General features: G+C 32.8%; 1 protein-coding gene across 5 annotated transcripts in view; it reads left to right on the plus strand.

Moving 5' to 3' along the window:
- Positions 1-21,239, plus strand: part of LOC145256502 (very long chain fatty acid elongase AAEL008004-like) — a 462,810-nt gene that overhangs the window by 353,650 nt on the left and 87,921 nt on the right. For all 5 annotated transcript variants that reach the window (XM_080115480.1, XM_080115499.1, XM_080115471.1 and 2 more), the window contains one exon: positions 11,619-11,755. In XM_080115480.1, coding sequence (XP_079971606.1) covers positions 11,619-11,755 — 137 coding nt within the window. The remainder of the gene's footprint in view (positions 1-11,618; positions 11,756-21,239) is intronic.

Genomic DNA, 21,239 nt, shown 5'->3' on the forward strand with positions numbered 1-21,239 from the left:
TTTATTCAATGTAATATATTTATTCAGCTCGAAAACCATACAGTGTTTACCGGGCGATGTAGTCGAACATTCAGGAAGGCGTCTCACACCCTCTTTTACACCGTAAGTATAGAAAAAGGTGTTATAAATAAAAAAAATATACAAAATACTATTAAAAACACGCCGAATATATGTCAACCTATGCCGCATTAACAGGTATTGAGCGAGTTTTTAACAGTATTTCATTAGGTTTTTTATTTATAACATCTTTTCCCAATTCAATGTAACATGTTTATTCAGCTCGAAAACCATACAGTGTTTACCGATGTATTGGAACATTCGAGATGGCGTCTGATTCTCTCTTTAACACGGTAAGTGTGGGAAAAGATGTTGTAAATTTTGTATAGTTTTTTATTTATAACACCTTCTTCCATACTTACGGTGTTAATGAGGGTGTGAGACGCCATCTTGAATTTTCGAATACATCGGTAAACACTGTATGGTTTTCGAGCTGAATAAATATGTTACATTGAATAAAAACACGAAAAATATATCTATCCAGTTTGGCAGAAAAGTAACTTATCTTGGCTTTGATAACATTTATTTGTTATATATTTGTTTGTTTTTTTTTTTTTTCACAACTTTCTCGAATCTATGTGTACAGTAATACAAACACCCATTTTGTGTTTTATATAGATAAAGTACAATTGTTGAATGTTACTGTTTGGATTATATTCGTTGGGGGGGGGGGGCAAACAGTGCATACTCAGCAAGTTTTATCGTATTTTATTTATTTTTTTTCATAATTAATGATGGAAGTATTTTTCTGTTTATTTTCTTAACATCTGTTAAAAAAAAATAAATAATTTGTACATTCTCTTGAAAAAAAGAATCAAACTTTTCTCTACTTTCACATGTGTTCCATTTTAACAAACTGAGCCACAGCAATGCGTGGCCGGGTACAGCTAGTTTTATATATTTACATTACTCGTAGGTACGTAGAATTATTTTATACATGGGGTGTACATTACCCGTCCTACAAAAGGTAAAATCTATATATATATAAATTCGTATTCCTGTCTGTTTGTTTGTTTGTTTGTTCACAATTTTATTAATATATACAAAAGGTCTATTGCTTTAATATTTCATTTATTTCTATATATAGTATGGTTCTTTCAAAATATATGATTAAGAGGTTACCTCATTTGCATATATATTAAGGAAAATCGATTTTATTAAATAGCTGTATGTTAATCTAAGTTTCTAGTGAGAGAGTTATTTTCAGTGTTCTATTTAAGATTTCATCAACTTTAAATAATAATTATATTGATATATTTAATTTAATTTGTTTGAAAATATTATTTCTGTCATGGATTTTTTAATTTTTAATAAATGGGGAGAGTTATTTCTCTTGATGACTTTTTTTTATATGTTCCAGAGTTCGAAAGATAAAAAAAGAAACTCTTCCCCACATAAAATAATTTGTTAATTGCAATAAGTTTCTAGCATGAAAAAATAATTTCGTGGAGATAGAAAGATGTTTTGCTTTATTTTTAAACTAGCATGGTTAGCTGGGTGTTTGGAGTTGTGTGTTGAGCAAAGAAAAAAAAAAAAAGTGGTAGTAGGAAGGCAGGTTCGAACCCGTACCACGAAGGAGGAAAAGAGCAGGAAAAAAAGTGACATCTTTGCTCTTACGACCACCATCAAACCAGAAGTGACATAGGTTAGACAATCAAAAAGAGGGGATGACTTTCGAAAATATCAGCGAAAAAGGGAACCCCTCCCTGTAGAAAAGTGGCCAGTTGAGGGTGAAGAAATTAATGTTTTTAGCCAATTTTTCGGTATTTGTCGTCTGAAGGGTCGAGCTTCAAAACGATATTAATCTTGTGAAAATCCGTCGCCTCTGTCAAAAGTTTTAGGCAGACACACAAACATACATACATACATTTATATATTTGTAGCTCAAATTTTCGACCCAAACCGATTAAAAAGCTTGCCCTATCTCTGTAAAATTTCAAATGTTTAGACCAGAAATTGTCTGAGTAATTTGGTAGAGACTGCACAGGTCAAATTATTTTTAACTTTGACCCCTTAACATTTATTGTTTTGGGCTCAAATTTGTAGACTTAAAATTGACCGAGTTATTGCATAGGGAAATGTACACAGACACACAGACAGACACGTTCACTTTTATAGCTATACTAGAATTTCAGCCCGGCGGTGCCCGGGTGTTTGTAGGTGTATGTTCAGCAAAAAAAAAAAATCGGTTAATTTTTTTAACTTTGACCCCTATTATGACCCCTTAACATTTATTGTTTGGGGCTCAAATCAAGTTAGATCTATATCCAAAGAACTTATATCCTAAATTTCAAGTGTTTAGACCCAAAATTGTCGGAGGAGTTTGGTAGAGTTCTCAAAGGTCAAATCGTTGAATTTTGACCCCTGCTATTTTTATTGAAACAAAAGTTGTTTTGATTTATTTTTTTATTTTTATTTTTTTGGTGGGAGTCGGGTCCAGCGCACGAGCAACAAAAAGTGCTCAATATCTGGAGAATAGCTTCTTCTCTTTGCACCCATTCTGCCAAAATATCTGGTGGAGAGAATATCATGTACTTCTTTTTTGGGGCGATTAGATTTACATATTTTTATCCATTCTTTTATTTTTTAAATTGTTGTGGGGGTATCGACATTGCCCATGATGAAAATGATTAATATCCTTAGTATAGCAGGTTTGTTCCAAATGGAACTTCGTGTCGACCCGAGCATCGCCGGGTACCCATGCTAGTTATTTCATATATTTACATCACCCGTAGGTAGGTAGAATTATTTTATACATGGGTGTATATTACTTATCCTGGGAAAGGTGAAATTATTTCATATATTTACATTACCCATGGGTTGTATGTACATTACAAGGAAAGGTAAAATTATTTCATATATGTGCTGTAAATTATTCGTCCTAAGGAAGATGCAATTATTTCATATATACGTTGTCTAACACATGGGTAAAATATTATTTTGCTTGAGATAGCAAATAGTCATCAAATATTCCTAAATATCCTAAGAATAACTGATTAAGTTTAAACGCAACTTCATTTTCCCCTTTATTTTATACTAGCGAGGGGTACCCAGAGTTGCCCGGGTGTTTGCAGGTGTGTGTGAAAAAAAACAGGTGCCCGTGAAAAAAAAACAAAGCCTTGATGACGTGCAGTTGGAAAATAGTTAAGTGTGAAAAAAAAACAAAGCCTTGATGACGCGCAGTTGGAAAATAGTTAAGTGTGAAAAAAAAACAAAGCCTTGATGACGCGCAGTTGGAAAATAGTTAAGTGTGAAAAAAAAACAAAGCCTTGATGACGCGCAGTTGGAAAATAGTTAAGTGTGAAAAAAAAACAAAGCCTTGATGACGCGCAGTTGGAAAATGGTTAAGTGTGAAAAAAAAACAGGTGCACGTTTTAGATTGACATGACGGCGATAGGTATTCAGCAGTCAGCATTTTGTGCGGGACAGTTTTTAATGAGGTCAATAAATTGGTTTGTTTGTTTTTAAAAACCCACTCCCCCGTCTGATATGACGAAGTCGACATTGACCAAACGTTCACTGGCTCTGGGCCTGTTATTAGAGTCGAGTTTCGCTTTTTGTTTATACCGAAAACCGAATGTAACGCGTGCCGATGCGGGAAATGTGGAATAATTAACGTTTGAAAGTCAATAAAATTAAATAGACAGGCGAGCTCCGTGGTTAAGTGTGAGATATTACAATTTATAGATGATATAAAAAGTTTTAAGAAGTTGTGAACCGAGCGAGCGCTTCTCTGAAAGAAGCCTTTTGTGGACATCGAGGAAAAGCGTACATACATACATACATTTTCGCTTTTATATATATAGATGGTCCCGAGCAATGTTGGGTAGCCCTGCTAGTCTATTATATAAATTTCAGTTGCCTGTTTCTGCTAAAAGTAAAAAAAATAGCTATGGGATGAGATCACCACAATTTTGATATCGACTGAAAAGGCAATGTAAGGTATAATGAATATATAATGCTAATGATAATGAGTGATATCGACTAAAGGGCAATGAAAAGTATAATGTTGAAAAATAGGAAAAAAATATTCTATGAGGATCATCTGCACCAGTTTCGGGGGGGGGGGGCGTTTTTTTCTAGATTTTCAATCTTATCTAATAAATTGACGTCATTTCTCTTTGGTGGAGGTGGGAGGAGGGGAAATAAGCATTATGTTGCTTTTAAAGGTGCTCTAGAGGCCTCCAGGGATGACCAAATCTTCGTTTTTTAGGTAGGGGTAGGGAGAATAATGTTGTCACAAGACAATTCTCCCAAACATTGCCTCCACTTTTTTTGTCTAGTTTTTGTTTAAATGTGATATTTGTCTGTACTGTGTTCATGGCAGTGATTGCCAAAACACTTTCTTGTTGGGGGGGGGGGCTGCTTTAATGTTGAGATAGATATTACACTTTGATCTTAGCCAAAAGACCAAGTAACCGTAATATAGAGTAGTTTCCTCCCTGGAATTAACTTGTGTAAAAAAATACATTTAAAAACATCTTTATACTCGACACAGAACATGGATATCATGTTCCAAAAATAATGTAAATTGACCAATTAATCATTGTGAATTCGACACAAAACCAAGATGTCATATTCCAAAATCATGTACAATGATCAATTAATTTTTTTAATGTATTTATGTATAAATTTGAAGAAAAAAAACTGCTGAGCAATCTTGTGGAAGTGACACCATTTCTCTTAAAATCAGTGTGGTCATGGGGAGAGAGAAATAAGCACGATTATGTTTTTTTGTTTTACTCATGTTCACCCTTTACAAAGCATATTGCCACTTGGATGTAAGGGGCTATTATTTGGGGCTATGTCTAGGAAAGATTAACAAGATATTTGTTTATGTTACATTTAAACTTCTGCATATCAGTACAGCCAGGGAAGCAGGCAGCAGGAAGGGAATTCCAAAGTCTAGCTGTTCGAGGGAAGAAACTATTAGAATAGAAAGCTTTCTAGTATTTAGGGACAACAACAGTGAAAGGGTGAGATCTTATTGCTAAGTGTGTATGTCGAGGGGGTACAAGTGAAACAAGTTCATCAGAACACATTCCATTAAAATATTTGTAAAACAGGCACAGTGATGTAACATTGTGACGATGAGACAGGGGCTGGAGCTTAGTTAATAAAGTTGGGCCGATTAGATTGATAACTCTTTTTTGGACTTTATCTAAGAGGGAGAGACTAGTAGTAGATGCATCAGCCCAGATGTGGCAATAATACTCCATGCACGGGCGAATGGGGGCCTTGTAAAGGTACAGGATACTCTCAGGTGTGGGTAGTCTTTTAGCTCGATAGAAGGAACCCACCTTCTTTGCAGCAGCCTTTGCAATGTCCTCTATGTATTTGTTCCAGTTCATATTGCCCGCAAATGTTAGGCCAAGAAATTTGAAGGTAGAATACTCAGGTGAACTCAACACAGAACAAAGATATCATATTCCGAAAACCATATATCATGATCAATTAATTTTTTTATGTATTTATGTAAAAATTCGAAAAAAAGCTGCAGAGTCATCGTCCGGAAGTGACGTTATTTCTCTTCGCTGATGGTGAAGGGAGGAGGAAATTAGCACGATTATGTTGCTTTTAAAAGTGCTCTGGTAGTTTCCAGGGATTACCAAACCATCTTTTTTAGAGGTGGGCTGGGGTGGGTGAGAGTAGTGTCCGTTTTGTTGTCACAAGACAATTTTCCCAAGCATTACACTCACTCTTTTGTTTAGTATTAGTTAAAATGTGATATTAGTCCGTACTGTGTTCATGAAAATGATTGCAAAAGCTCTTTTTTTTAGGGAGGGGAGAGATGAAGTTACTGGAATGTTGAGAACAGATACTACATTGTGATCTTAGCCATTTTATCATATACCAAAAATCACGTAAATCGATCAATTGTTGGAATTTATTATATTCCAAAAATCACATAAATGGATCCATTAACGAACTCAATGTGGAACAAAGATATCATATTCCAAAAGTCATGTACAATGATCAATTGGATTTTGGTGCTTATTTGTCATATTCAAAAAATAACGTGCATTGATCAATTAATGTTTAGTGCTTATTAATGATCATCTAAAAATCATATAAATTGATCAATTTAATGTTTAATAAAAATGTCATCTTCCAAAAATCACATACATTGATCAATTTATTTTTGTTGCTTATTTATAATATTCCAGACATCACGTACACTGTTACGTACTTGACACAGAACAAAGATGTCATATTCCAAAAATTATGTACAATAAAGAATTATTTTTGGTTCTTATTTGTTATATAGTCTCCAGAGATTACCAAACCTTTTTTTTTTTTTTGGAGAGAGTGAAGGTGGAAGAAGTAGCGTCATAAAGCAATTTTCCTGGAAGTCAAGTTTCCAAAAATTTAGAATACCTGCAGAATCATCTTCTGGAAATGACATCATTTCTCTGGCAATTATAGTGTCGGTGGCTAGACAATGTAGTGTAGGTGGCTAGAGTAATGTGGAATTTTATGGTTGCCTCATCACTACCTACGTCAATGTATTTATGTAATCTATTATATAAAAGCGAAAATGTGTGTTTGTGTGTGCGTTTTTTTGTATGTCCAGCAAAGGCTTTTTTCGGAGGGGGGTACCATTCTTACAACTTTTTATATACTTCCTAGATTATAATATCTTTAATTTGTGAACGCACGTTGCGTCTATCTTTTATTTGAGCAACTTTTATTTTATAAAATTCCCGCTATTCTGTCTTCTTGCATATTTCTTTGTGTTTTTCATATAAATAACGAAAATAATCAAAGAAAATATGGTTCGCTGGCACTCTTCCACTGGACATCCAGAAAAGCAATAGGCTTTGATCAATGTGAGGAAAACCCGTCATATCATACAATTGCTATTCATTTGGACACACCCCTTTTTATGGGGGCTGGTTTTCCCCAACATCATGGGGAAACAAATAAATATACAAAAACTGGCTTGCAGCTAAAGTTAAGTGCGTGATTTCATTCCCCTATGGCCTAATGTTAAATTTATACACTTGTGTGAACTCATTCACTTAACTTTTTAATTTCAACCATTCTCACTTCTCTGCCCTCTTAGCCTCGCGGTAAGATATCACGTTTTCTTTCACTTTCTTTTCCGTCTTCACCTCAATTCTTTGGGTTCAAGCCTACCTGCCTACCAAAACTTTATTTTTCCGCACCGCCAAACACCCAGGCAATGACAGCACCCCCACTAGTTATTTGGAAAAGCTGCTGAGTTATCTTCCAGAAATAGCATCATTTTAAGTGAAATGGTAGTGTGCATAGTGGGTAGTGAAAAAACGCAGTAATTTTTTTTTTTTTTTTTTTACATAGGGGTCACCACTTATCAAGGCCAAAGGCGACTCGACAATAAGGGTTATTGAGTGTACAGTAGTCAATAGTATATTATCATAATAATCGTTAGTAGTGGGGAGTTTTTGTAAATTGGATTACTTAAAGGGACTGTTCATCAAAAATTTGTTTATGTTGGACTTGAAGACAACCAAATTGTAGTCTGATGGAAAACAGGCTAACAGAAGAGAGTTCTACAGGTATGCAGTTCTAAAAAAGAAGTTTTGTTCATGGAATCTACATTTAGGTTTAGGCACAGATAAAGAGTGGGGAAAATTTTTGACAGTGGTTTCAGCTAGACAAGTGTTTTTCATGAAAGTTTGGTGGAGGGGGACCATAGATTGGAGCTCAATTGAGCACTTGCCATGAAAATAATGATAAAACAAAGACAGACTTGCAATGTCTCTTCTGTGAGAAAAAGGTTGCAGGGAAGAGAAAAGGACATCCCCCACTAAGCTACGAAGTCTATTTTGAACTTTGTCAAGGCAGGATAAGCTTCTTCTAGCAGCTCCTGCCCAGATGTTGCAACAGTACTCCATCCTTGGACATACTTTACTTTTATATAGTTAGAGTATTGCATCAGCAGTGAGATATGTACATGAGCGGTAGAAGGATCCCGCTATTTTTCCAGCAACCTTGGCAACAGACTTGATGTACATGGTCCATTTCAGGTCAGGAGTAAAGGTCAATCCCAAAAGCTTGTCAAAACATGAAGCCTCTCCAAAACAAGGGCCATTTCAATTGATGCCAGATATGGATCAGAGCATTGATGATGTAACGATAGAAGCTTGGTTTTAGATGCATTAAAAGTAATCAGCCACATCTTCCCCCATTGTACCACGCGCTCAAGATCAGAGGAGAGAGAATCAGAGAGAACTTGGTCATTTACGGCCTTTGATGTGTTGCTATAGATGGTAGTGTTGTCAGCATAAATGTCTACAAATGACCTAAGGATGTGATTTGGAAGATCATTAATGTAGATCAGGATGGATCCTTGAGGTATTCTAGCATTATTACTGTGAGCTTCCGATTTCTGCCCATCAACCAATAATCTTATGAGCCTATCAGAGAGAAATGATTTAATAATTGAGTAAATATTTCCAGCTATGGTATAGCTGGAAATCTTGTGACATAGGCCTTACCATACCCTACCAAAGGCCTTTGATATGTCAAGCGCAATTGCCCTAGAAAGGAAGCCTTTGTTGAGAGATTTGCTTATCCTATGAGATATATCTTAGCCAATATATTTCATATAAAGTTTGAGTAGAATGTTACTCCCACTAAAACATTTTTTATTTGCAATAGATTTTCCAATCGGTTAAATCCTATACATGATTTTTATTTATTTTATTGCAGACTATTATTCTCATCTTTCTTAGTTGTTTCACGACATTTCGGCCAACTATTCCTCTGGCCGTCGTCAGGTGGTAACCACGACGGAATAGGAACTCCAAATCTCCTAACTGCATTCTCAGCAATTACTGCCATCCATAGTTGTTGTCGTTTCACCACGTTTTTGGCCAAGTAGGCCTCTGGCTGACTTTGGGTAGGATTGAAACTGCTATCTTCAGACAATTCTCACCTGGAACCGTAGTGATTCAACATCTATCCACTGCGCCATGGGCCCCAAATACAAATATAGACGATAACAGCTATGGATGGCAATAATTACTGAGAATGCAGTTAGAAGATTCTGAGTTCCTATCCCGTCACGGTTACCACCTGACGAAGGCCAGAGGAATAGTTGGCCGAAACGTGAAACAACAACTAAGAAAGATGAGAATAATAGTCCGCAATAAATAAATTAATAAATAATACTCATCTCAATAATGAATTCCAATTAAATAATATTTTGTTTGCAGAAATTCCCCTCTGGACCAAAATACCATAGGTTACATGCACATTTATTAAGTCTAGCCTATTAGCCACCATATTATGTAACTTTAGAATGATATTATATATACATTTAGGTGTTACATTAAAATTTTATGTTATTTCTGAGGAGTGACACGATCACTATCTGACCATCTTTAGAGGAAGTAGTTCCTATTTTTCTCTCTACCTATTCTGTGCTCCCACCACTTCCACTAGACACCAGCACCATCTCTACATATTCCTACTCTGCTGGGTTTTCACCGCTCTTAACTGGTTATTCGACTCATACACTTACCATAACCTTTACATTTTCTTATTTTTAGATAATAATTTCTCCCTTCCTGAAATCCGGCACCGCTGATTGGCTGCGACATAGACATTCTCGTATTCTGATATTTACAATAAACAAACAGTTCGACACTTTTAAACATGCCGCCATTTATTTACATATCCATTCGTTTCTACTTTTTTTCTGAATCATCTACATTACCTTTGCATTTCGAGACTTTCCCACTACTATATTAAGTAATTGCTTTTGCCATTATATTTATTTAGCCGCGGAAATTCCAGACTAAGCGTATACAAAACTACGTAAAACTGCTTCATCATTCACTCACTCCCAGCATTACTCGTTCCCCTCTCTCTCACTCTCTCTTTATTTGTTTATCAATGAAGAGTTTGACACTTACAAAACATGCAGCCATTTATTTACAAATAATTCGTTTTTTTCTTTATTTCTTTTTCTAAATTATGCACATTACTTTTACATTTCGGCACTTAATTGATGCTATATTAAGGTATTGCTTTTGACATTATATTTATTCAGCATGAAAATTTGAGACTAAACGTATACAAAGCTACGTAAAACTGCTTCTTCCTTCACTCACTCCCGTCATTACTTGCATCCACCTCTCTCTCACTCTCTCCCACTCTCTTCCTATTTGTTTATCACTGCCAATTTCTGTTAAATAAACAAATTTTTAAAAAATTTTCATTAAAATATACTGCACTTACAATTAAACATTTGGTGAATAAATTATTAATACAAGGTGTTTATGTACTTATTATGCGTTATTGTGTAACGTAGTCTTCTTAACTTAAATTCAATTTTACAATATCTCTTTTATTAAATTGTATTAATTGTACACTATAATTACAAAACACCTTACACTACTCATGTTTATTATATCTTTCTAAATTATTATATTGTTAATTCAGTACGTTAACATAAATGCATAAGTACCAAAAAATATTCATCTTGTATTGAAAAAAAAAATTTTGTTTATTAAAAGATTGGGTATCTTTTTACAACAGTATCCACTGTGGTATAAACACCCCCGACATCCACTTGTTAAAAACCTTTTTCAGAATAAACACTCCCCATGTTTCAGCTTTCAGGCCCTTCTTAAGATGGGGAGGATCAGGTGTTTATACTACACTGGGTATTAAAAAATTCATAAAAATTACCCAATATTTGACAGTACAAAGCGTTAGTGTAAACACTCTCAACATTCCCATGCTAAGCACGACTTACAGAATTAAAACCCCTTCTTTTCCCATGTTAAGAACGGTATTTGAGGTTGGGGGCATTTTTCCGAAAACCATTCTTAACATGGGGAGGTCTTTATACTATGCTGGCTACTGTCATAAAAAGATACCAAAAAATGCAAAAAAAAAAAATTAAATAAAAAGAAGTAATAAAAATAAATCAACTATACAAAGTGCAAGTTTTTTTTGAAAAAATAAATAAATATGTAAAATAAATAGTAAGTTTACAGTAGATTTTATTTTTACTTTATTGTATTTATAGTTTTTTTTTCGGTTTCTTTGTTTGGAAATTCCTCTGCGTTTATTACTTTGCTAGGCTTAATCCGGTGACTGCTGGTCAACCCCAAACCATAATTAATGCAAAATCCAGAGGATTCAGGTCTAATTCTGCTAGAGTGCCAAACTTTCCTTATGCCTAATATGAAACTAAAAATTGCCTTAAAACTTAAATTAAAATTCTTTCCTAACTCCTCGTGCAGAGCCGAGAAACAGACTCTGTTAGCATGCAATAAAGAGAAGTAACAAAAACAATTATGTTAGAACCAGAAGAGTTTATTTTCCTTCAATAATCTTTAAAACAACTTGTAAACTTCAAGAAAATAATTTCCAAATTCAATATTTTATAAAGATAGCTTAAAATATTTTTAAATAAACTGTTTTTCAGAATTGCTTTTGAAAATAATTACTACGCTGTTGATAATACTGAATTTACTGTCATTATTTTTGTACATTATGTTCTCTAAACATGTACAAATAGTTCATTATCTACAAAAGAAAAAAATCCTTATACATTTTAGGTGGATTTGGTACATTCCATGCGATGATAAATGCTTTCATCCATTTTGCTATGTATGCATATTATGGGATTGCAGCATTGGGACCAACATTCCAAAAGTATCTTTGGTGGAAGAAACATTTAACCATTCTTCAATTAGTAAGTATAAAATTTACTTATAATTATTACAAGTTATAAAAAGCATTTCTTGGTTAAACACAATGTTTTTTTTATATAAACTTTAAAAATAATGTACAGCATTTAATTTGAAATTTACTAATTTTCAAAGTGCACTTTTATAAACTTTACTAAGTAAAATGCAAAAATTTAATTTAAATTGAATCTAAAAATTATCTTTGATTTATTTTATGTCATATACATTTTGTTGTTTTAAAAACAAAATGGAATTTTTACAACAAAATAATGGAATTTTTTTTAAATAAAACTATGCTTTATTTACAGATTCAGTGGAGAGAAAGAGAGCAATTAGTTAGGTTTATTTTATTTTTATTTATTTTTTATTATTTATTTAGTTTTTACTTTTTTTTTTTGGTAAAATATCATTGTGCTTTAAGTAAAAACTGAACTCATATATTTGTTATTTTCATTTTTGTTACAACAGTAGGAAATCAATTGTATTGATAAAAAAAATATTTTCCGGGGAATATTCTATTATTAACATACCTGAATAAGTGAAGAGTTATGTTATTGTAACTAAATGTTGTAGGAATATTTGACACCAGGACAGTAATGGGTACATTAATTGATAAAGGCGCGCGCACACACACACACACAAATATTTATATGAAAATAAATTTATGTTTGTGTAAATTTTGCACTTAGGCAATGTCAGGTAAGTTGGCTAGTGTGTATGTGTATATATATATATATATATATATATATGTGTGTGTGTCAGGTCATGTCATATGCTACTGTTACCATGTAACCCAGTACTACCTGCCTTATGGTCAGGTCACCGGCGACTAAACTGGTTCCCCCACCAGACTTGTTTGGTGAGGAGGGCGGCTAGTCTCCCTGAAGGATTAAAAACAAGACCTTTCAAAGGGAAAATGAACCATTTTTCAGGGTCAACGGCCAACTAGCACCGTGTGTGCTTGTGTGTATGTATGTGTGTGCTGGAGTGGAGAGGGCTCCCGTAAGCCGTGGTGAAGGCAACCTTTATAGGAGAAGCAAATCTCTGATTTAAAAAACCATAAAGCGGGAGACCAGTACCCGCATTAAGCTGGTCTGCAGTTTAACTTGTTGCTGGCTATCTTGCTCTTGCTTGTTGCTGAATCTCGACATTTTGAACAGAGAGAGAGACTTAGCTGTCGTACAAAGCTAAGACTCTGTAACACCATCTGTGTATAGATACTCCCTCAGGCATTTGTCTATAAAAATGGTCCTGTGGCGATGGAAGTCATTTTTGGGCTCATGGACTTTAAGTGTCTGGGGGAGTGGCACTCGTCTGACAAGACGTTGCAATCATCATATATATATAGTGCCATGCAAAATATTGAATACATTACATTTTTCTTCATAGCTCTAATTAGGGTTCAAGATTTTACCTAAAATTTGGTCAGTATATTCCTATTACTATTCTAACTTATATTTGGGCTAATGATGTTGTGTAGTCGGGGTTCATACCAGAGAAACATAAAACAGAAGATGATAATGACATTTATATACTGTTTATATCACGATGACGACTGTGATGATAAATCTTTTATCATATTATAATACGGAATTGAGAAAATATGATGCAACAGTTCTTGTTAACACAGATAGAGGGAAGATACATTATTGATGATGGCGAAGGGGACACCTAATACTTTGAGGGAGTTTTACAAAGTTCGTTTACAAGATGATAAAACAAATTTACTTTTTCATTTTGGACAGACAAAGACAACAATTGAAAGCCATGTTTAGTTTCAGAAGTTTCCGATGGTTTATTGTTCTATACAAGTCCTGGAGATGACTGGTTCTCAGTAGACGGTTGTTTTGTACAGAATTTTGTAGCCAAAGAGCAAAAGATTCTTCTCGTGTTGACACGAAGAAAACATATGCAAAAGGTTACTAAAGAAAAGGTTTAATTTTTATGGAGCAATTTTGGTTTTTGATTGGTTGGTAGCAGAATGTGAATTAATTTGATTCGTCAGTTCCTAGCAGCAGTGTTTATAAATAAAATTTCCCAACTGTGAGGAACCATACCCTCATTATAAGCCAAAAATATTGCAACCCCCACCCTTATTTTTTATATAATAGGAAGTCCTTTTTGGTTCATTTTTTATTCCGTTCAAAAAAAATATATATTTTATTATAAATTATTATAAAAATAGAATCATTTGGATCTTAAAATTTGAGCATGTAAAAACAAGCCTTTTTTTAATTTTGTGTATAGAAAAGAGAAATAAAAGAAATGGATTTTTATATTTACCTTAAAAAGGATGGGCATGTAAATACTTTTCTTATAACCTCCTCTGAGCTATGTTCATGTTCCGTTCTATCTCCTCTGGGATCTTCCGATCACTCGGTTGTATCAGTTAAGATAAAAATGAAATGCAACAAAGTCTTCTACCTCTGCATTCCATCTTTAAAAAGGATGTTTCCTCTATAGTATCAGACCTGGCTGAATGGTTAATTGTAGGTATAGACCGACTCATACCATCCAAAAAATTCCAACAAAAACCTAACAGCCATGCATGGTTCTCCCTAGAATGTGCTGTTACTATCGTGCACAGAAATTACTTTTTCCATAACTACCAACGTGATAGATGTACTGAAACTAAAGCTGCTTTCAGGACTGCCAACAACCACTGTAAAAGAGTAGTAAAAAATGCAAGAGAGCTATATGCTCAGTCCATTAAATCCGAAGTAGCTGAGCAGCGGCTTGGTTTCCACCAGTTTCTTAGCAAACAGGATCCTGAACAGAAGCGTGCATTCTATTCCAACCATCATCAATGGACCTGAGGTCATCTCGTCAGCATCAGACGAAGCCAAACTATTTGCCAAGAACTTTGCAGCTAATTCTACTCTGTGACCAAGGCTACCAACTCCCCGTATTTCCTCCTATAACAGACAACACATGAGTAAGTTGCTGGAATCCATATTAAATAAAGTAGTAGTCAACCACTTCAGCAGAAATAACCTTCTTAGTGACATGCAATATGGTTTTCGTTCTGCTAGATCTACAGCACATAGGATTAGTGAATCTCTCGACAAAGGCTAGGGTAATTGCTCTTGACATATCAAAGGCCTTTGATAAGGTATTGCAATTAAGGCCTACTTCACAAGATTTCCAGCTACAAAATATACTGGAAATGTGTTCTCAATTATTAAATCATTTCTCTCTGATAGGCTCATAAGAGTAGCGGTTGATGGGCAGAAATCTGAAGCCCACAGTATTAATGCTGTTGTCCCTTAAGGGTCCATCCTGGGCCAACTCTCTTCCTGATCTACATCAATAATTTCCCAAAACACATACTTAAATCATTCGTTGACATCTATGCTGATAACACAATCATCTATGGCAACACATCAAAGGCCATAAATGATGATGTTCTCTCTGATTCTCTCTCCTCTGATCTTGAGCGCGTGGTACAATGGGGGAAGATGTGGCTGATTACTTTTAATGCATCTAAAACCAAGCTTCTATCTTTACATCATCAATGCTCTGATCCCCATCTGGCATCAATTGAAATGAATGGCTCTCGTGTTGGGGAGGCTCCATGTTTTGACAAGCTTCTGGGATTGACCTTTACTCCTGATCTGAAATGGAACACGTACATCAAATCTGTTGCCAAGGTTGCTGGAAAAATGGTGGGATCCTTCTACATATCCCACCATTTTTTTATATAAAAGCCAAGTACGTTCAAGGATGGAGTACTGCTGCCATATCTGGGCAAGAGCTGCTAAAAACAGCCTATCCTGCTTTGACAGAGTACAAAATAGGCTTCGTAGTCTAGTGGGAGATTCCCTTTTATCTTCCTTGCAACCTCTCTACCACAGAAGGGACGTTGCAAACCTGTTGTTGTTTTATTGTTATTTCCATGGGAAATGCTCGCCTTAGCTCCAATCTCTGGTCCCCCCTCGCTAATCTTTCACGAAAAACACCCGTCTAGCTAAAACCACTATCAGTAATTTTCCCCACTCTTTATCTGTGCCTAAATCAAAACGTAGATTCCATGAACAAAGCTTCTTTCTTAGAAGTGCTTGCCTGTGGAACTCTCTTCCGTTTGCCTGTTTCCCACCTGACTACAACTTGGATGTCTTCAAGTCCAACATAAACAAGTTCCTGTTGAACTGCCCCCTTAAGTAAGACATTTTATTAGATCTCCATTACTAGCAATTACTACGATATTATCTTATTGATTACTGTACATACAATAACCTTTATCCCTGAGTTGCCTCCGGGCCTTGATAAGTGGTAACTTAGGAAAAAAAAAGAAGCCATTTCTTAAGTTCGATTATGCAGTCTTGTTCAAAAAAACATACATCTATATATATATAAAAATGTAACTCTTGGTTCGTTCGTAATTAATAGTCTAAATAACCACTGGACGGATGGCTTCCACATTTTGGTATAATATGTTTACGATACGCATGCATGTTTCTATATATCTCTTTGTAATTATAACATTATACGTAATTTTTCTATAATAAATATTTGGTTTTCTTTGTACGGATGGGCCATTTTTTTTATTTGGGGACAATTATTTCACACTGCGTGTCATCACTAAACGGAACTTTTATATACCAAATTGACTTTTTTCGTTTAAATATGGAATTATTTCTCTTTTGTTAATATATATATTTTTTTAATATTTCGTGTTTTATATATATAAAGTACACTTGTTGAATGTTATTTTCTTGATTATATTTGTTTGGGAGAAGTACAATTAAAAAAAAAAAAGATTAAAACGGAGCGAAATTTAAATTTCCATTCCATTTTTACTCTTTATGAATATTAAAAGAAAAATTACTAAACATTTATTAATAATGCCTCAGTTTTACAGACATTTGTTTTTAAATTTCTTAAATGACGACTTTTATCGTCTTTTTTTTAATAGCATTTGCGGATGGGTATACTGACATTTGTTTTAATTTCTTTTTAAATGACTTTTTATCGACTTTCTTTTTTTTAATAACATTTGCGGATGGGTAAAAAACGAAGAAAAAAAAATAACTAAACCATTTACTGATAATTCTCACTTTTACAAATATTTTTAACAAATAAATTTTATCAAAGTCAAGATACCAAGAAATTGTCAGTAAATGGCTTAGTTATTTTTTTCGTTATTTACCCATCCGCAAATGCTATTAAAATAAAAGTCATTTAAAAAGAAATTAAAAAAACAAATGTCAGCATACCCATCCGCAAATGCTATTAAAAATAAAGTCGATAAAATGTCTGTAAAAGTGAGGCATTATTAATAAATGTGGTAATCGTGAAGAAAGAGAGAGCCTGTTTCCTCCGTTTGACTATAGGTGGCGTTACTGTCTGTCCACCCAGTTACGGAAGCACAAAATGTATATAATGCCACCCTTGAAATAAAAATAAATGTTTTTGTTATATTTTAATTTTAAACATGGTTTGATTTTTTTGGGGTGGGGGGTGCAAACATATTTAAGTTTTGTTTTTTGTTTTTTCAAACATATTTACGTTTTTTTGTTGTTTGTTTTTGCAAGCATATTTAAGTTTTATTTTTCCAAACATTTACGTGTTGTTGCTTGTTTATTTTAAAACATTTACGTTTTTTTTTTTTTTGCAAGCATAAACTAAATATTTTTGAAATATTTTTCTTTTTGAAAAGTTTGCTTATGCACTTATTGGTACCGCGCTATTTTTTAATAGTAGTTTCAAGTAAGATTCAGGTTTTACAATATCCTTTTTCAAATATATATATATATATATATATATATATATATATATATATATATATATATATATATATATATTTGCGGAAAAGGTAAAATAAGTGCAGAAAAATTAAGAAAAAAAAGGGGGGGTCCATAAAAAAGATAAAAGAAAAAACGTTGATTTTTTTTATTATTATCATAAGAGCGTAAAAATACTCGCGGAAAAACGGTTGTACCCATAAATATGTTTAAAAGAAAAATATAGCAAAAACATTTAGTTTATGCTTGCAAAAAAAAAACGTAAATGTTTAAAAATAAACAAGCATCAAAACGTAAATGTTTGGAAAAATAAAACTTAAATATGTTTGCAAAAAAAATAAAACTTAAATATGTTTGCACAAAAAAAAAAAGAAACATGTTTAAAATTAAAATATAACAAAAACATTTATTTTTATTTCAAAGGTGGCATTATATACATTTTGTACTTCCGTAACTGGGTGGACAGACAGTAACGCCACCTATAGTCGAACGGAGGAAACAGGCTCTCTCTTTCTTCACGATTACCATAAATGTTTAGTAATTTTTCTTTTAATATTTATAAAGAGTAAAACTTTTTTCAAAATAAATGTTTATTTTTAAATCGTTTAGTTACTACGACAACGTCAGTAAATAAAAAAAAAAGTGTTACGTGAACGTGCACTTGTTTCAGAAAGGGAGCGATGCAACACGTGTTTTTTTATGCTGGTTGCCATGGAACTCAACGCCCAAGGAGTGCTAAATTCTGTTTTCCAAAAGAAACGTTTACTACCAACTTTCTTTAAAAAAAAAAAAAAGTGCAAGTTTTCCTGAAAAAAAAAACCCTTTCACCTAACAATTTATGGCAAAAATAGCGACCCATAAAAATCTGGGGTGCTTCTACACTTTATTGCCGAAATTGGAGACACCATTTTTTTCACGCACTTGCTATCCAAATCTAGGGGAGACATCATTATATGGCCGAACGATTGTTTCCGGAAAGGGAAAGAATAAATTTACCAAAATTAACATTTATTACTTGCGGAAACGTTAAATTAAACTAAAATTATCGTTTATTACTTCCAGAAACTTGGTGAACCGATATTACTGGAGAAAATGAATCTTGACGATTCAAAAAAATGTTTAAAATTATTTGTTAGGAAAAAAAAAAAAACTATTTCATAAAAGTCCAATGTTGCTTTAAAAGTAAATAAAGAAAGTGAAAGAGAACATATATCCGTAATTGTTTAATTGGAAATGTTTCGATTTAATTAATGAGAACGGGAAAGTTTTTCATGGAAGAATTTTTTAAAAAATTTTTTATTAAAAACAGAAAATTGAAATGATATATTCATAATAGTTCAACCTGGGCGAGCGCCATTTGAAAACCAAAACAAAACCAAAACATTTATTAGTTTTTTTGTTTGTTTGTTTATTTTTTCGTTTGTGTGTTTTGTTTTTTGGGGTTTTCTTTTCGAACAAATAAATAATTTTAAACATTATTTTGAATCGTCAAGATTCATTTTCTCCAGTAATATCGGTTTACCAAGTTTCTGGAAGTAATAAATGATAATTTTAGTTTAAGGGAGTAATAAATGTTAATTTTGGTAAATTTATTTAGTTTAATTTATCATTTCCGAAAGTAATAAATGTAAATTTTGGTAAATTTATTCTTTCCCTTTCCGGAAGCAATCGTTCGGCCTTATAATGATGTCTTCCCTAGATTTGGATAGCAAGTGCGTGAAAAAAATGGTGTCTCCAATTTCAATATTAAAGTGTACAAACACCAAATCTGCTAGCTGAGTGACAAATCTGCTTAAAATATTGAAAAAAATAATAGAAATATTATTTTTTATTTTTTAGAAAACAGTGTTTACAAAATGTTTACAAAATCCGGCATGCCTTCATGCAGCCATTTATTTACGTAATAAAATCAATAGAATTTTACGAGTTAAATATTTTTCAATTTTTAAACTTTAAAAATCTATCAAAATTTTTCTATTGATTCAATTTTTACGATATTTTCAGGGTCAATGTGAAATTTTAATGCTCTTTCCAATGAACCAAATATAATATTTTAGACAAACGTTTTTTTTTTGTTTTTCAAATTCACACCTCATTTTGAAATGTTTATTAAAATTTTAATAATTAATTCATGTGTCAAAGTTTTATATATCACAAATTGAAGATAAAAGATCAATAAAGAAAATATTCCAATTTAAAACAAAAAAGAATAGTTTTTTTAAAATTTACCTGCAAAGTCCAAAGTGTAAAACTTTTTTTTTTTTTTTTTTTTTTAAAGACACGTTGATTTTTTTTTTTTTAAATGAAAGCTCATGTTATGCTTACGTCGTCAAGTAAATACCAGACGCTGACAGCAAATTTTTCTATCTCATTGAAAGTTTTCTTTTTTTAGATATTAAAAAAAATAAAATTAGTTGATGAAGAAGTATTAAAATATATCAATCAAAAACTTGTGTATTTCATTAAAAGAATTTTTTTTAAATTGATTAAGCAGATTTTTTGTTCTAGGGGAAAAACTTATGAGTGAATGTGCGTTTCTTTTTTAACTACGGAGGATGAAAAATACTAATTTTGGTTAACAAACGCAATAAAAAAAAGAGGCATTATTTATGCCCTTGGATGAAACCATACTTCATAAATTTCATTTTAGCAGCAGCAGCTATTTAACGCTTCGCGCAAAACATGTTACAAAAATGCGATTTTCTAAGACCCTCGCTTTAGAAAATCCTTTTATTTAAAAAATACATGGAATTTAAAATATAAATATGGATAAATTCTTAACAATGAAGAATGGAACTACCCATTTAATAATATTTTTAGTTGGTAAGTGATATTTTTTGCATATATATATACAAATATACATATATTTTATGAGCAAGTCAAAATATATTGATTTTCTTTATATTTTTTAAAAGAAAACCTCTTTAAAGAAACAAATATTGCATAATTTGCTATTAAACCTGCTATTTTTTTTTAAATTTGGTCTTTGCTCCTTTAATTGAAAAAAAAATTAGGGTTTGAATTGTATTTCCAAGTAGTTATAAGCTTAAAAAATAGTAAGTTGAATTATTAAGGTTCTGATCATCATTTTTAATGGCCACTTTCTGATACACCTATAGAACCTCTCCCAAACATACTGGCAATAATTTAGTTTCATCCTTTCTTTCAGTGTTTCCAATAAGGGGGGTTGATGTACTAGGATTTGTAGCGCTAAAAGCCCACAGAAAAAATTGAACAAAAGACAAAATTAAAGAGAATGGTACTCATGCAGAATTTAACCCCCCTCCCCGCACCAGATTCCAATTAGTTTAGGGTTCGACCGGCAATCACCGGATTCAGCCGAGCGTTGTTCAAATGTTGAAACACTAAACCAACATTTTATTTATTTTTTTGCAGAATTAATTAATGATGGGAGTATTTTTTCTGTTTATTTTCTTAACATCTATTGACAAAAAAAAAACGTACATTCTCTTGAAAAAAAATCTAACTTTTCTCTACTTTCACCTAACTATTTACAGTGTTCATATAAAACATTCATTTTTTTTTCTTTTTATAATAAAAATTCTGTTTTCAAAAAGAAATGTTTACTGCCAACTTTCTTTTAAAAAAAAATTCCTGGGGAAAAAAAACAAACTTTCACCTAACAATTTATGGTAAAAAATTCACCTTTTCTGGGGAAAAAACCCCTAACTTTTATTGATAAAAAAAAATTGCAAAAACAATAAAATAAATAAACAATACAAAA

This window comes from Euprymna scolopes, chromosome 3 (genome assembly GCF_053919585.1).
Source record: "Euprymna scolopes isolate OS-2025 chromosome 3, ASM5391958v1, whole genome shotgun sequence".
Taxonomy (NCBI): Eukaryota; Metazoa; Mollusca; class Cephalopoda; order Sepiida; family Sepiolidae; genus Euprymna; species Euprymna scolopes.